Source organism: Lucilia cuprina, chromosome 4 (genome assembly GCF_022045245.1).
Source record: "Lucilia cuprina isolate Lc7/37 chromosome 4, ASM2204524v1, whole genome shotgun sequence".
In the NCBI taxonomy this organism is placed as follows: domain Eukaryota; kingdom Metazoa; phylum Arthropoda; class Insecta; order Diptera; family Calliphoridae; genus Lucilia; species Lucilia cuprina.
Window position 1 is genome coordinate 41,277,465 of NC_060952.1, and position 17,441 is coordinate 41,294,905.

The 17,441-nt window shown below is 31.6% G+C and overlaps 1 protein-coding gene across 1 annotated transcript in view; it reads left to right on the forward strand.

Moving 5' to 3' along the window:
- Positions 1-17,441, forward strand: part of LOC111678250 — an 87,708-nt gene that overhangs the window by 19,019 nt on the left and 51,248 nt on the right. Inside the window, exon 3 of the mRNA XM_046949814.1 lies at positions 5,362-5,753. Coding sequence (XP_046805770.1) covers positions 5,362-5,753 — 392 coding nt within the window. The remainder of the gene's footprint in view (positions 1-5,361; positions 5,754-17,441) is intronic.

The following is a 17,441-nucleotide window of genomic DNA, read 5'->3' on the forward strand; positions in this document are numbered from 1 at the left end:
TTGTAATTTCTATGATAGGTAGCGTAGTCGATTAAGCTAAGTATGTCCGTCTGTCTGTCTGTCTGTCTGTCTGTATGTTGGTTGAAATCAATTTTTTAAAAATAACACTTTTTTCAGGACCCAAATCTATCAGATATGAGAAAAAACCGAGATAACCTTTTACAAATTTTATTAAAAATTAATTTCTTTGTGAATGCAATGTAAAGCCCGGACCCAACAAAATCTTTAGTTACCCGGTAAGTAGGCAAGTAATATTGGAGAAAAGTGTAAATAGTTACTTTTTGGGTGAATAACTACACATTTTGGTAGTTTTTGTAAACATTATGGTGAAGAGTTAATAAAATTCGGCGCAACCGAAACATCGTAATTTTCTACTTACAATCTAGGAATACAAAATGTTATAAAATATATTTATAATATTAAGTAAATAGTAAATATGTTTGTATGTCAAAAAAATAATAGATGCGGTTAGAAAAGAAGATAAAGAAACTACCACACAAAGCTTTTTAATCAATAAAATGGAAAAGTATAAACTTTAAATTAGATTTAAATGATTTTATATTAAAAATGCATGTAAGTCTATTAAACAATTAATAATTTATAGGTTTTTTATTTATGTACCTACCACTACTTAATGTAATTTCTGCTGAGCTAATCTGAAAAAAACAAAACTACGAGGGTGCGAGTAACAAAACTTCTTTATCATCAGATTTATTTGACATAATCATTGTCATTTATCCCAATTATTTATCTGTTACTCAAATAAACTAACAAGATTTCATACTCTATTGTGACAAGTGTCATTTGCCTGTTGTGCCAAATTATTGAGGCTGTCAATCATTTGAAAAGAAACTTTTTTGTTTTTGTCAATAATCAAGCCCAATGTGTATTGTGTTTGATTATTTGGTTGGTAGACAATTACTTACGATGTCGTTATTGATATTTTTAGGACGAATGATTATAATGTTTTGCAATGTCTTAAAAAGGAAGTAAAAACCAACAGTTATTTCACTCTTTTCAGAGAAAGTTCTAAAGCTTGTATTATATGAACATTTTTAAAATCATCTAAAAAAATGGCGATCAACCTTTTTCGTAACCTCTTGACATTTTGGAATTATATTTTCAAATTGGCTCGAAATTTTCAATTTAATCTTAAGCTCATTTGAGGCAGAGAAGATGTTTGGAAATTGTTTTGAGATATTTTGTGTTTTTTTTTTTATTTGGAAATTGGAATTTGAACTCAGAACACACAAATCCGCTTTAGTCGTTGTGTTATTTTGTTTGTAAACATTTGCTTTGAGAAGTTGGAAACATTGTAAAGTTTTAGAGAATTAATTGTTGTGGTTTTTGATAGAGAAGAATTTTTTTATTTTTATTTGTTTTGGAAGGAAGTTTATTCGCGTCGTTATATTTAAACATCGGGAATTTATTTAGAATTTTTATCGAATTTCACAATTGGTTAAGGAATGTGAACAACCCTTTCAATGCAGAGGTTATGAACCGCCGTTAGTAGACAGTAAAATGGAACTATTTAAATAGCATGAAGAATGAAAAAAGAATATGGGAATTATAAAGGAATCTAATCAAAAAAACCAAAAAGATCCTTTAAAAAATAAACTACCACATGATCACTTAGATAACTTTAATTTAAAGTTTTTTTTTAATGAACCGGTTTTATTATACAAGTGCTCTCGAATAGGGGTTGCTACAATAAGCTTTCAAATTAAACAAACCTACAAACAGTAACGAAAAGGATATTAAGGGTAATTATTCAAAAACAAAACGAATTATGTTTAACGTCGTAGAGAACTAATTATGGCTTTCAAGTTCAAAAAAATGTGTTTCAATAAATTTTTAATCTTTAATTCTAGTCGTAGCTATTCAATTTATTTATCAAGTTTTGCTTTGTTTTTTTCATTTATATTTTATCCTTTTAAATAAATATTTGCTTAAAGCATTTTATACCTTTTTATTTGCCACTTGAAATAAGTCACGCGCTTCCCTCCACAGCAACTTCGAAGTAAAAGAAAAAAATAGAAAAACTAGGATAAACAATAAAATGCCACACAAAAAAGAAAAGAACATTACAAAAGTTTACTTGAGCAAATATAAGAACGTTTGAAAAATAACAAATTTAATTTATTTTAAAAACATGATAAAAATAATTTAAGTAAAATCACAGCATCGGTAAATGGGGTAAATAAAATTATACATAAAAAGTTAAATCTTAGTTGACATTAAAAATAAATAAACCAGCAAAGTGCGAAAAAAGTTTACGTTTTGCGAATTGCTTTTCTCGCAGCACAAAGGAATTGCAAAAATGTCTATTGCAATTTAGTCTTACTAAGCTTTATCATTTAATTATATAGAGATCAATATTATCACTAGTAGTAACAAGAGTCTCTAATTAGAGACCAAAATCTTTACTATAGTCGATAAAAAAAGTCTCAACTATAATCGATAACATTTAGTTGAGATTAAAGTCTACTCTTCAGTTAAGACGCAAATCCATATTATTGTCTTAACTATCGTATAAAGGGAAAGGATCCAAATTACTTGTGTAGAAGAGCCGAGGAGGCTCTGGATACGGCCTTAAGCTGGGCTCAACCGAGAGGCCCCAATTTAAACCCGACAAAAACGGAAATCTGTCTTTTCACAAGAAAGACAAAAATTTCTACGTATACCGAACCTTGCTTTCTGGGCAAGAAGATAACAGTGACAGATAAATTTAAGTAATTATGATTAATCCTCGACCGAAAATTAAAATGGAATCACCACATAGAGGGTAGGATGAAGGCAATTCAGCGTACATGCTGCTTGGGTATAATTGGTCCCATATTTACTACTTTAACCAAGGCTCTGGAAATGTTCCACCCATTGAAACATATTTAAGATATGAGGCGAAGCTTACAGCCGAACGGCGCCAAAGGCCAAAAGAGGTTATAGGACACGACATCAATGTATATTGGACATATTGGAAGGTTAAAGGGATAAAGTGGTTCTGGGGTTCTATATTGAAGATTCGGAAGCAGAAAAATACCACCGTTTACCAAATCATAACACAAGCTTCCAGGATTAGAATAAATATGGCGCCCACAGCGCTTAATATATTTGCCGACAGCCAGAAGGCAATTAGGGCGATATCAGAAGATAGAACTAAATCTAAGACCGTATTTGATTGTAAGAAACCTTTAACTAAATACTCTCACAGAAGGAAGGTTCACATCATATGGGTACTAGACCACTCGATAGTAGTCGATAACGAAAGAGCGAATGCACTTTATTTGCCACTGCCAGGCATTCGTCGAAGTAAGATCCAAGTATCTCGGAAGTGATGTTCTTCCGGAAATAACATTCCTGACTGATTGGAAGATTCTTAGAAAATACATTTAGGAAACTGAGTTTCTGAACACTGAAAAATAATTCATTTTATTCTCTTTTTTTCTCATGATAAGGAGCGCACAACAGGCCCGATTATGGCCTAGGTGTATTTCTTCGGATTTGATGTAGTGCACATCATCCTATCAACCTAACCTAACCTAACTATCATATATTATTAACTCTAATCTAAATCAAGTTCAGAATATGCACTATTCTTAAATATAGTTTAACATAACCTTGTTTTAAAGAAAGTCTATGCTATAGTGAAGTCTAAAGTTTAGTTAGTTCGTTAGTGAGTTAGTTAGTTATTTAGTAAGTGGCCTCCGGTAGGTTAGTGGTCAGTGTTCTAGTCTGGTAGACCGTAGATGGTGGGTTCGATTCCAACCTAGGTGTATTTCTTCGGATTTTATGTATATATGTACAATGTACATCCTCCTTTCAAACTAACTAACTAACAATTTAGTAAGTTAGTTAGTCAGTTACTAATCGTTAAAATAATTTTTATCATGATATCTTTATGAAAAGGAGCGCACAACATGCCCGATTATGGCTTCATAAACAACGAGTTTATGAATGTTTGAAAATGTTTACCCTAGACCGATTTTGTCCATTTTCAATACCAAACATTTTTGATTAATATAGAATATTTAATCTCCCTATCTCCCTATCTCCTCTTTTATGAACGCTATCGTGCCAACAACAAAGAAACTGACGGACGAACATAGCTTATACTTTATGAGGTCTATGAACAAGATTTCGATGTGTTACACACGGAATGACAAAATCAATATACCCCAGCAAAATCTTTACTTTCCCGGTAAGTAGGCAAGTATTATTGTAAAAAAGTGTAAGTAGTTAATTTTTGAAAACCTACTTATTTTTGTTTGACGATGACCAAAAAATAACTGGTAACAAATGTGCGTACCCGATTTTTTCGGACTTAAAACTGGTTTTACAGATATTTTTTTATTTTTGCTAGTCTATTCTCATACTCAATGCTCCATTAACAAGTTATTTTATCATTCTATCTGGAATGTTTTGTACACAAATGTAACCATCTACATTTGTTTAAAATACTTCTAATTTCGACTAGGGTTAAAACCAAAAACTAATTCCTTATTAGACACATGCTATAGGCAATTGGCTAGAAATCCTATTCAAAAAAATTAATTAATATTATTTATAACGACCACTCATTGCCATGTATTGTATGAAATAACTACATTACCTACAACACTTCTTACAAAAATTTTAAAATATTTTACTGGGACCCCTAATCTTTTTTGATGGTGGGTATAAAAAAGTACCAACACTTCCTCCTTTATAGGTTCTCAGTTAATTCCCGCTCTCCATAATAATTTTTAGGTGTATAGGATCAGTATTATTAGAAACTCGAAAAGTGCATGTTGAAGAACGAAAGAGTATAATTAAAACCAATTTCATAGATTCTCTGCTACTCCATGTAGGCATGGATAATTAGTTGTTCCCATGAACAACTAATTAGGCATGTTTCAAAAAATCTCAAATAGAGATGATCCTGTCCACATTTCGCCGTTTAGACTATGCGATGGTGAATTAGGCAATAACGTTAGAATTTCACATATATAGATTGATAATTTTTTCTTTGTTGCAGTCTATAGGTATACACATATGTTTGTATGTTTATTTAAATTTTAGTATGGTCCTCCTAGTTTATAGAAAATTCAATAAGAAAATTATTATATTTATAAAAAAATTGAGATATTTATTTACAACAAATGGTGATAAATTCAATAAATGATTTTATTTATCATATATATTTTTACTTTGTTCCTGTCTAAAGGTATATAATTCATATATATGTATATTGTAATGTCAGTATTTTCTTTAGTGACTTATATATTTTTCCACAATTTTCATAAGAATGCCTAACCCCCCTTAATCGCAAATTTAACCCACTTTTTATTCTATTTCTTCTTTATTTTCCCCTTTCTTTCACAGACGTAAAGACAGCAGTGCTTTACAACGTTCGGCCAGCATTGATTCATTTGCGGAAATTGTTTGGAGTGATTCACCCCGACCATCATTAGATATACCAAGACCTGCGGTAGCTCCTTTTAGTAAACGTCCATCGGCCAGTAGTCTATTCAGCAATTGCAGTACTTCATCACAAAGTGCCCAGTTGAATATCAATGAATTGTATGTTAGTGGTGGCGGTGTGGTGTTACCAGGAGGTGGTACTGGTGCTAGTGTTGGCATTGGTGGTCTAACCACTGGAGTGGGTGGCTCACAGACAACCTGTGGTGGCATTACAACAACAGGCAATAGTCGTCGTGAAAGTCTATTGAGTCCATCGTCGACAAGACGTAATAAACTGACAAGAATTATAAATGGTAAGTGAGAATGAAAGAGAAACATAAGAAAAATACATAAAAGAAAAACTTTGGATTTTTTTCTATGGCTAAAGAAAATGTGATTTTCTTTTTGCAAGTTATAGCGATATTTATGTATGTATGTAGTTTGTACACGTACTACAATCAAACTCGTGTGTATGTTATACTTTTTTTCAATATCCATAGTTATACATAGTTAGTATGTTGTTTTACTATGTATGGTTTATATAAGTAGTTTATGAAAAAGTAATAATATTCACAAAAAAACCCAAGAAAAACTTTAAGTAATACAAATAAATTGTGAACAGCAAAAACATGAAAAGTTTGCCAATGCAAAAAAAGAAACAACTTTTCAAAGGTATAAAGAAATAGACAGACAGACGCACTAGATAGTCTTTTAAAAGAAGTGTGTATGGATTTGATGGCTGATTCTTTGCCTCTAGAATATTTTTAAAATCGAGTATAAATTTTGTAAATATTTTCTTTGTGGATTTATTTAGTTGCTACTACTTGTACGTAAATAATTTAATTTAAAAAGTTTGTTCTTACAACCATAGTAAGTATGTATGACTAAATTAAATAGATTTATTAAATAGTTAAAACTATAAACTTTTTAAATTAAGTTCATAGATAAGCAGGATAATAATAAACGAAAAACTACCCAGCAAAAAATCCAAAAATTTTGATAATGAAAAATCTAAACAATGTTTAATTTAATACATTACCTGGTAATGAGTGGTCGTTATAAATAACATTATTGAAATGAGGCCCTATAATTATATAGCTCATGATGGTCATTAAGGCTAGTATAGAACATGGTTTTGCAGCTTTTTGTCGAGATACGAGTATTTTAAACATAATTATGAATTTAAAAGCCATATTCGGCGGTTTCAGTTGTATGGGGGCTAGGTGAAATAATGGACCGATATTAACCGTTTTCAATAGACTTCGTCTACGTTACTATAGAAAATCATGTTCCAAATTTCATTAAATTATTGTCAAAATTGCGACTTGTAGTTTGATTACAAGATTTACAATGCCTACTTAGGAATTCAGTTGTATGGAGGCTAAGTGAAATAATGCACGATTCTTAACCATTTCCCTTTGTCCCAATAGAAGATCATGTACCAAATTTCATTGAATTATTATCAAAATTGCGACCTGTAGTTTGATTACAAATTTTACATGGGCGGACATACGACAAAATATCAAAATTGCGACCTGTAGTTTGATTACAAATTTTACATGGACGGACATACGACAGACAGACGGACGGACGTAGCTTAATTGACTCAGAAAATTATAAAATTAGGTAAATATAATTTTGAAACATACTTATATCGAATTTCAACGATAAACTCGAAATTTATTGGTGTTTTTCGGGGGACCATTTGTATGGGTTCTAGCAAAAACATAAACCATTATTGCCCATTTTCAATACCAAAGAAACCTATAAGAAATATTTGTTGAAAATGTCAACTCTCTAGCTCTTTCCGTTGGTACTTTATCATGCTTTCAACAAACAGACAGTTATTGCTAGATCGTCTTAGAATTTAATAAGGACCCAGAATATATGTACTTTTGTCAATGGTCAACTTTTCGATGTGGTACAAACGTAATGACAAAATCAATATAGGTTAACCTGGGTGCTACCCAATGAAAATTAAATACAAAAGTTTGATTACTTTTGTAGTAAAGAATAAAAGTAGAGAAAAAAAACGAAGTACTTCCAAAAGAACAACATTTATCACCACTTCAAAAATAGCACTAAGTGAACGTCCTTAAAAGCGAAAAGAATCCATTATTTTAATTTAAGGTAAATTTTTTTGTACTAAAATTTTTGGAATTAAACCAATATTATTTATGAGTTAATTTATAAAGGCTTGTAATTTATTTATTTATATTAATATTATTTAAATTAATTTAGTTGTATTCTATAACACTACAATTTTGTAATAACTTAGAAAAAAGAACATAAAAATTACTTCCTGAGAATGACTTCAGTTGTGAATTTGGAATCAAATAAAAAGGACATCACTCCTATGACAAGCCTGTGTTAAAATCATAACTTTTTCAGTTTTTTTTTCAGTACTTCCGTGGAGTAAATACTACTTCTTTTTCGCTTCTTTGGAATTTTATTTTTTGCTGGGTTACTCAAGTGTTCACATGGATGTCAAAAATCTTTGTGCAAAATTTAAGAAATCTAACTGTAATAGTTTCCTAGAAATACTAATTTTTTGTATTTAATATGGAAGGTTCCACGCCCCTATTGCCAGCACCCAAATGTTATTATAGATGTCAAAGTTAATTCAAGAAGGGTGTGGTGACACGACTCCTTTTTTTGGTTTGTTATACCCTAGACCACTTTAGTGGGGAGGTTATATTGGGTTTGGGCTGATGTTTGTAGCATACAAAAATATTCGTCATATATGTACCTTAAAATATACCAATCTGGTTAAAATCGTTTTCTGAGTCGATTAACCTATGTCCGTCTGGCTGGCTGTGCGGAAAGAACAGGTCGTAATTTTCAAGATAATTAGATGAAATTTGGCTAAAACACTTTTTGGCCCAAGGATGAAGCCTATTAAAAATGGATAACATCAGTCCATTATTTCCCCTAGGCCCCATACACCCGTACCTCCCGAATAGGGCCTTTGAGCTCATAATTAAGTTAAATGTGCTATTAAGTAAACAAAAGTCGGCAAAATTTATTCTCATAGAACTTTTAATGACACTACCGATTTTTGTAATGATCGGGCCTCATTTGACCGTAGCCTCCATACAAACTCTACATACATAACTTTGTACGTAAACTGTCGAAATTGTTTCTGAGATATGTTAATTTTTAATATGTGGGCATGGCATATCGCCTACTCGAAATTCCGAAAAAGTAGCCTATAACTTCTTTTAGAAAAATTTATTTCAATAAAAGCGGTTCAACTGTTTAGAAGTATATAGACGTCAAACACATACGACAGAAATTTATTTGTATGTCCATACTTCATTATTAAAATATAAAATAACGGTTACCACGAGAGTAGTTTCTCGATAAGCCCTCCTGGCGCGATTATGTACCAAACATGGGATATTTGGGTTTTTGGGCAACGTGTTTTGGGTCCTTTTTTATAAGCGCTCGTGTGGAGCCATTTTTGTGATTGTGTCATTTATTTTGTTATTGGGTTTATATCAGAAAAGCTCATGTGGAGCCGTTTTAGTAATGTGATTGAGGCCGAGGGGGCCAGCATTTAAATTCTACTTCGTTGGATGGAGCAACGTACGATGATGTATCGAAAGATAAGTCTAATGCAAATTTCAATGCCAGAAAGTTACACAAGAGAGCCACGATTTGATTTATTTTTCATAAGAGCGAAGGGTATTATTTAAACTTACACAATCTGTGTGTCTTCGTCAATTCAGAGGGGATGACGACAACCCTTTCAACCAGGAGAACCTGAACCGTTGCTTAAAGTAATATAAAATTTAATTTATAAAGAATATTTAAAGAAAAAAGAATATGGGAATTATAATGTTGTCAAGGATCATCTACAATTTTATATTAAAAAAATGTAAAAGCTTTATTATGAATCTTGTTTTACATTAAGCATTATGGTAAAGTATTGTTGTTGCTTTTCTGTGACCAGGTAGACAAAATAAAAAAGGGGTTATTTTACGAAATTTAAAGGATTTCGTTAAAGTGTAACTCTTATTTCTAACATTATTCAACATTATCATACATTTTTTTTGAAAAACTGAATCATTTTGTAAATAAAATATTTTTTATACAAACAATAAATTATAATCGCCTTATTCCACATATTATAGAAAAAATCCCTCAATAGACATCCTTAAACATGACAATCATGATCAATTTAAAAAAGCTTTATTTTATGTTTATCCTTGCCATAAATAAACAAGAAAGAAGTTGTAGTCTGCCGAGGCCGACCATATAAAAACCTGTATACGAATAATATGTAATTTAGTTTTCATAATTAAGCATTTATGTTGAATTGTACCTTGCCTCAGATATACTAAAGCCATTTATTGTTTAATAAAACTGTGTATGTTTAATAAAACTATGGGGCCTTTTAGAGGGGCTAGGGTCAAATGAGGCCCTATAGTTATAAAGTTCATCAGGGTCATCAAGGCTAGTTTTGCAGCTTTTTGTCGAGATACGAGTATATTAAACGTAATTATGAACTTAAAAATCCTATTTGGTGGGTTCAGTTGTATGGGTCCTAGGTCAAATAATGGATCGATGTTAACTATTTTCAATAGACTTCGTCTACGGTACAATAGAAGATCATGTGCCAAATTTCATTGAATTATCTCCAAAATTGCGACCTTAATTTTGATTACAATGTTTACAAAACCTATTCGGGGGTACAGTTGTATGGGGTCCAGGTAAAATTATGGACCGATTCTGAGGATTCTGAGCCAATTAGTATACTTTAAGGTGGATATATAACCAATATTATTGTATAAAGTGGTGTAGGGTATAAACAGCTTTTAGTATAAATATTTCAAAAAAGCTTTTCGCCATTTAATTCATGACTTCAACTTTAATAATTCCCATAACTACGCAAGCACCACTGAGATTTCGAGCTTTTAGTAAGTGGATGTTTGTAAAATTACAAAGCTAAAGGGGGGAATTAATTTGTGATCACAACTTTTTTGTTAAAGAAATCTTTTCAAATTCATAGAAAACACATTTCTTTTATATATTTTTTTCAAATTCACGTTCAACTTTATTTAGCTTGTTTTGACATATTATCATGTTTCATTTTATGTAAATTTTTGTTTTCAACAGCAACAATACTTAATACAGTGTGTAAAAACAACTCTTGGAGAAAATGTGTTTTTTGTTTTGGTTAAACATCGAAATGATTAATTATTCAGTATGCGATTAACAAATAATTATTATAACTTTATGCGTTTGCTGTTAAAAGAAAAATAAATGTTTAAAATCAATTTGTTTGAATAAAAAAAGTAGTCAAATTTTTATAATTAATTATTAAAGTATTTACAAAGAAAATAAAAGTGAGTAAAAACAGCATACATTTTAATAAAATTTTTAATCTTAGAGATAGATGTATCTTTAAATCTAAGAATATCGTATTTGGGAATCTCTCTTTCATGTCTCCAGGTTAACGATGGTACTTTTTTGATACTAAGTACATTCTTTTTCCTGCTAAGTACATTCTTTTTATTCATTGTTGATGCAGAAAGTCTAATTAGTACAAAAAATAACTGTAGAGACAGGTTAAATCCCGGGAAAGTCGGCTAAGACCATTTGTAAACAGTTATTTTTTGAACCTTGTCGAACAAAAATAATTCGTTATTCATTCCAAAAGTACACACTTACACATTGCTTCAATATTACTTGTCAGCTTACCGGGAAAGTAATGTTTTTCCTGAGAATCTTACTCGACCTATCCAATCTCTTGCCATAGTAGCCCCGATGGAGAATAACAGGTGTTATGAGTGAAGCTCAAACTAAACCCTACAAAGGAAAAGATAATCAATCACTGGTTAGAACCGAAAACACCCTTTTTGATGCTATGAGGAATGACAATTTCCTTCAAAAATTCTCATAATCTAAAGATTCGCCCAGTGCATTCTGGACCTCTTAATGTCGTCCAAACACACTACTGAAATAGCTTATGTTGTTACGGCAACAGCACCTAGGGCACGTAACAGTTCTATATGTGACCACATGGACCCACTGTGATAAGCTGAGCATGTTTAGAGTAAACTCTAACACAATCAACCACGATAAATTAAAGATTAAGGTAATGCAACTCCAAAACATCCACCAACACTTCAACCTTCCTTCCGACATCTTAACAAATGCAATTCAGGATCTCTCTCGTCTCGATGGTACATCTTTCTGCAACACATATCCAATATTGGCATTATCAGCTCAATTTCCAACATTTTATTAATTCACAACCTTGCCCTATGGTTTGTACCGCTCCCAGAAACTTATTAGAAAAAAATATATTTTATCGTTCATCAATCCAAGTATCTCCTTCCCGTAAATATGAGTTTAAGCCACAGCCTCTACGTGGGTGCCGAGGGAACCTCAACCAACTGACCAGTCTGGACTAAGTCTTACGGGCAACTGGCCACCCGCAGTATCACATTATGAGGTGCTCTGGTTCGAAATATCAAATAGTTCCAAGTTAAGACTTACATTTGACTTACAAATAAGTTAGGTAAAAAATAAAAAAATTTTGGTCTGCTGGGATTTGAACCTAGGCCTTTAGTCATTTTATGTATTTACACCAGCCGATATTCGGGTAAAAGAAAAAATATGGTATAATTGAAAAGGCGCACACCTTTCACTCCACACAAGCGTGTAAAGAATAGCACTCCTCAAAGAGTGAGAACCACGTAATCCATCTATGAATAACATCAGAGTAATCCCAAAACTACAATCTTGCTAAAATTATGGAAGAACATGAACCACAACATAACCTGTAAAATGCCGTTCTCAAAGAACATTACAGGAACATCCCAGCAAAAAATATGACATTTTCGGTAATGGTCAGTAATTTTTTCATATATTACTTGGTATTGGATGTATATTATCAACCACATTATTTCATTTAGCTAAATAGGTTATTACTTTTTTATTTGCTATAGCCCAATCGTCTTGAGCGTTCATTTAACAAACATGTCGGCTCAAAATAACTACGACTCCATGATTACTTTCTAGCTTACTAGGTTTTTGCTGGGCAGATTGTATATTTTCACGTCGCATTGGTATCTGTTGGAAAATAGTTTCTTGTGGCACAGTGTTATTTATTTGTATTTTATTATTTGTGTCTTCTAATTAATTGTTTCTAATTAAGAAAAAACATTACATTGAAAATAAATTAATATTTAAAAATTTTGCAAAGATTTCGCTTATATATCGCCATGTAAACATGAATAATAACTATTCCCTCCAACATACCCCTCCCTGTCTACAGACAAATAATGACATTTCAGGAAAAAAAGCTTTACATTTAAAACTTTATCGTAAATATAAACAAAAACAAAAGACTAGAAATAATTACAATAAACAGTGGTAACAATAAAAAATCTACTAACAAAATAGAAGAAGACGAAGAACATGAAAACATTGAAGAAGTAGCACAGCTTAAAAGAAACAACAACAACAGCAACGAAAACTAATTTATGATAAATGACAGTGACAAAAATTGTACGAAAAACGTTAAAAGTTTTGTGCGTAACAAGAAGAAGAAAAAGGATTTCACAAATACAGTAAGTCCTCGATAAATATCCCTTAAAATAAACAGTTTTTTAAGGAAAGTCCTTTTATATTTATGTTATCTTATATTTTATAAGATAACATAAAAAACTAGAGAAAATATTTTTGAACTTGTTGCAATTAAACAGGTTATACTGTACAATAAAGTATGTACTTGTAGCTATGGTGCGTACTTAAACAATAACAACAAGAATTTTGGCTTTTAGCACATGAATACCAACCAAACTCCGTAGCTCGAAGAACTGTTTGTTAAGAAGACAATGCGAAGTATGTTGTTAAACAAAATAAAGTTTGTTGTTTCTTGTTTGTTTAAAATATTCAAAAGTTAATGCGTCAGTTGGTTGACTGACTGGCTGACTGATTGGTTGGTTGGTTGGTTGGCAGCTTACTTCAATTTTCTTAAAACGTAACAAAAGAAATTAAGGGGAAAAGCGGTTAAAAATTTTAAAAGTTAACAAATTGCAGTTTTTTTAACATTTTCCAAGTCACTTAAGTATGAAGACAATAAAGTCACAAAAATGCTACCAAGATGCTACTTTATAAATACTTTTTAAATAATTTGTCAAATAAGTTATCTTATCGTGAAGTAAAGCTTTTTCTTACATATTATTTTGAAAGGCAATAGCCTTTCAATTAAAGTTTATATAATTTTAAATTGAGATTTTTAAGGGCAATTTTTATGATCTTTTATTGGAAAATTCAGAAGAAAATAGTTGGTATATACGAATGAATATAGTAGTCTATTGGACAAGATGTCGAAATTCTTTACATGTCAAAACAAGACCGAGAATGGATACACTTAATTATTACCAGTTTATAGTCCCAGCAAACTGGAGGTCTTGATAGCACATTTTTTCTCCTGTATTGCAATAACACCACGACAGTCAAAGTTATCTTGACTGTCGGTAGACCGAAACACGAATCTATCAAATAAGCCGAAAACTTTGTCCTTACTCACAGAGAACACAGTGTGGTTAAATCAGGCATGAATAGAGGTTTCACTAACCTTACCTGGTCAAGGAATTCTAGGAAAATTCAATGGTATCAATTATATAGGATATATTTTGTTCTATTACCATTCAACATAGCAAACTTCTCATTCATTCGATCCACACGCATAAGGAATAACATCGGACACTCACTGTAGGAATACGGGCAGGCAAGATATTTTTACCCCAACATTAATCCTGTATCATATACACTAAACTCATTTCCTACGCTTAGTTTCACAGTTACTCCTCTATGGCCAGTGTTGCCACAACAAAATTTTTTTCTAACCAAAATTCGAATAAAAAATAACCAAATTAAGAAAAAAGTAAACAAAATTATTTTTATTTGTTTTATGTTTACATTTGGACATTAAAATAACAAATTCATTTTCTAAAGTGGAACTATGTTCTAATACTATGGTATTATGGAGTCAGTAAAGTAATTTTCTGTACGGGAACTTATATGAGACTTATGGTCAATTATGAACCAATTATCATAAAATCTGACAGAGATATTTTAGTTCCTTTAAACCTTGATTATGTTGAATTTTGTTGCTATATTGCAGTACATTATAAGCTTTAAAGTCAATTTCAGAGGAGGCTTTTTATGAGGGATAGATTCAATTATATACCGATCCTCATAAATTTTCACAAATACATTTCCAATAAAACTTTTTATATTGAATTTCATCGCTATAGATGCTTTTTTAAGCATTATAGTAATTTTCTGAATAGGGCATAATATGGGGGCTAGGTGAAATCGTTGACCGATATTTTGCATTTTTAATACCAATCAAACTGGGTCAAAAAAATATTTTGGCAAAATATTTCAGTTTTCTATCTTGTTTCTTTTCGACTCTATCGTGTTTTCAACAATAAATATATGTCTCTTCGCAGATTCGTTAACAAATGAAATTAATATTTATTTTAAAAAATAACTGAGTTTTTAACGCGTTTTACCGCAATTTAAAAACACTCCACATATGACTTTTTGGAAAACAATTTTAAATTATAAAATTCTTATCATGTTATGTACAGATTTGGAGATTTCGTTCGAAATTTGAGTTTAAATTATAATACCATGTAGCGGATGTTAGCATTACATTCATAACTTCAAAAATATTTGTAAACGTAATCTATCCAAATTATCCGACAAATTGGCCAAAATATAGAACTTAAGACGGTAAAATAAAAACTAGTATACAACATCATCTAGAAAATGTAAATAAAGAACTAATAGTCATGGTGAGATAGTAGAAGTCAAAGGTCATGAGTATCAAATCTTTGCATATATCACGATTATTGTTCGTCGTACGAGTTTAGATGTTATTACAACTTTTATATACAATACATTTTCCATAGCTGTGTTACTTAAAAATATCAGTTGATTAATACTTTAAAGATATTGTGATACTATTTTTGCATCAATTAGCAGAACATACTTTATTTATTCTTATTAAATCATTTATCTTAGAAATTCGCAAATTAGAACAGTATTTATTTATTCAAAATTTCAAATAGGTATAGAAGTTGCAATTATACTTTAAATTTTAAATTTAATTTGGAGGACATAATCTACTAAGTACGTACACTATTCCCACCAAATTTTTTTTCATATAAGTATCGCGAGTTCTTTACTTAAAAATAGAAATATTAAAAGGACAGACTAGTTTGAATCGACCCAAAAAGTGATTTTAAGTTCATTGATGCACCAAAAGGAGAGAGAGGATTCATTATTCACGGTGTTAGAAATAAAATAATATTATGGTGTTGTTATGATTTTAATCAACTCATTTAATATGTAGAAAACTTATAGGTACCTTTGCTAAATCCTAGCCAATTAAGATATCTAAAAATACCTCTGTGCACATAAGTATAACCAGATGTATAAATTGCAGTAATAAACAAATTTCGAATAGTAAAAATAAAATCCAAATATTACCTAAATTCAAAACAGGACGATATCTATATTTACATAATTGATTTAAAACTAGAGATAAAAGAATATTTTTTTTTTAATTTTATTTTTGAAATAAAAGCAAACAGCATTTAGTTCAATTGTTTGCAAAAAATAACCAACACGAAAAAACAATTCACATGTACACATGCAAAATAAAAATAACCAATTTTGGTTAATAATAACAAAAGTGGCAACACTGTCTATGGCATATGTGTTGATTTCGACAAAAGCACCGAACTAATTCCTAATTATTGACTTTACCATGTATCAGACACTTAACCGACATTCTCTTCCCATATATTTGCGTTCAAACCACAGCCATCATGTGCACCGTTTCCGGTAACCCTGACATGACAAAGTCCAAAACTCAGCTTTACAGTCTGCCAGTTCCCGTGCTACTAGATTATGTGGTTCGATTCTATGACAAATCATTCCAAGGAAAAACTAGAAAACATTTGATCATCACCAGCTTAGAGTGGCGACAGACTAGCGGTAGTGGCTGCACTTTTTTCGATGATTGCAATCGCAAGAAGACGAGGTATCAAGGTAACATACTCCCGGCACAAAGAAGTTTTAGGGATAACTTTATTATTCCATTTCTAGTCCCGAATTATTGACTTTACCATGTATCAGACACTTAACCGACATTCTCTTCCCATATATTTGCGTTCAAACCACAGCCATCACGTCCACCCTGAAGGGACCTTTCCAGTAAACGGGACATGACAAAGTCCGAAACTCAGCTTTGCGGGCCGCCGCTTCCGTGCTACTAGATTATGTGGTTTGATCTTATGACAAATCATTCCTAGGAAAGGCTAAGGATACATTTGACCATCACTTTTTTCGATGATTGCAATCGTAAAAAGACGAGGTATTAAGCTAACATACTCCCGGTACAAAGAAGTTTTGGGGATAACTTTATTAGACGTTCCATTTCTAGTCCCTAATTATTGACTTTACCATGTAGCAGACATTTAACCCACATTCTCTTCCCATATATTTGCGTTCAAACCACAGTCATCACATGCACCCTGAAGGGACCTTTCCAGTAACCGGGACATGACAAAGTCCGAAACTCAGCTTTGCGGGCTGCCGGTTCCCGTGAAACTAGATTATGTGGTTCGATCCTATGATAAATCATTCTAAGGAAATGCTAAGCATACATTTGATCATCACCAGCTTATAGTCGCGACAGACTAGCGGTAGAGGCAGCACTTTTTTCGATGATTGCATTCACAAGAAGACGAGGTATTAAGCTAACATAATACCGGTACAAAGAAGTTTTAGGGATAACTTTATTAGCCGTTCTATTTCTAGTCATTTTTATAATTGACCTAATGCAGACCCGGGTCTAGCTCGGGTTAACACTCCCCTTAGATGCTCAAGTGTTTTAGGGTTTACGGTTTTCTCTTCCTCCCAGCGAATACCCTAGCCTGATCTTTTGAATAGTATAAAGAATATAT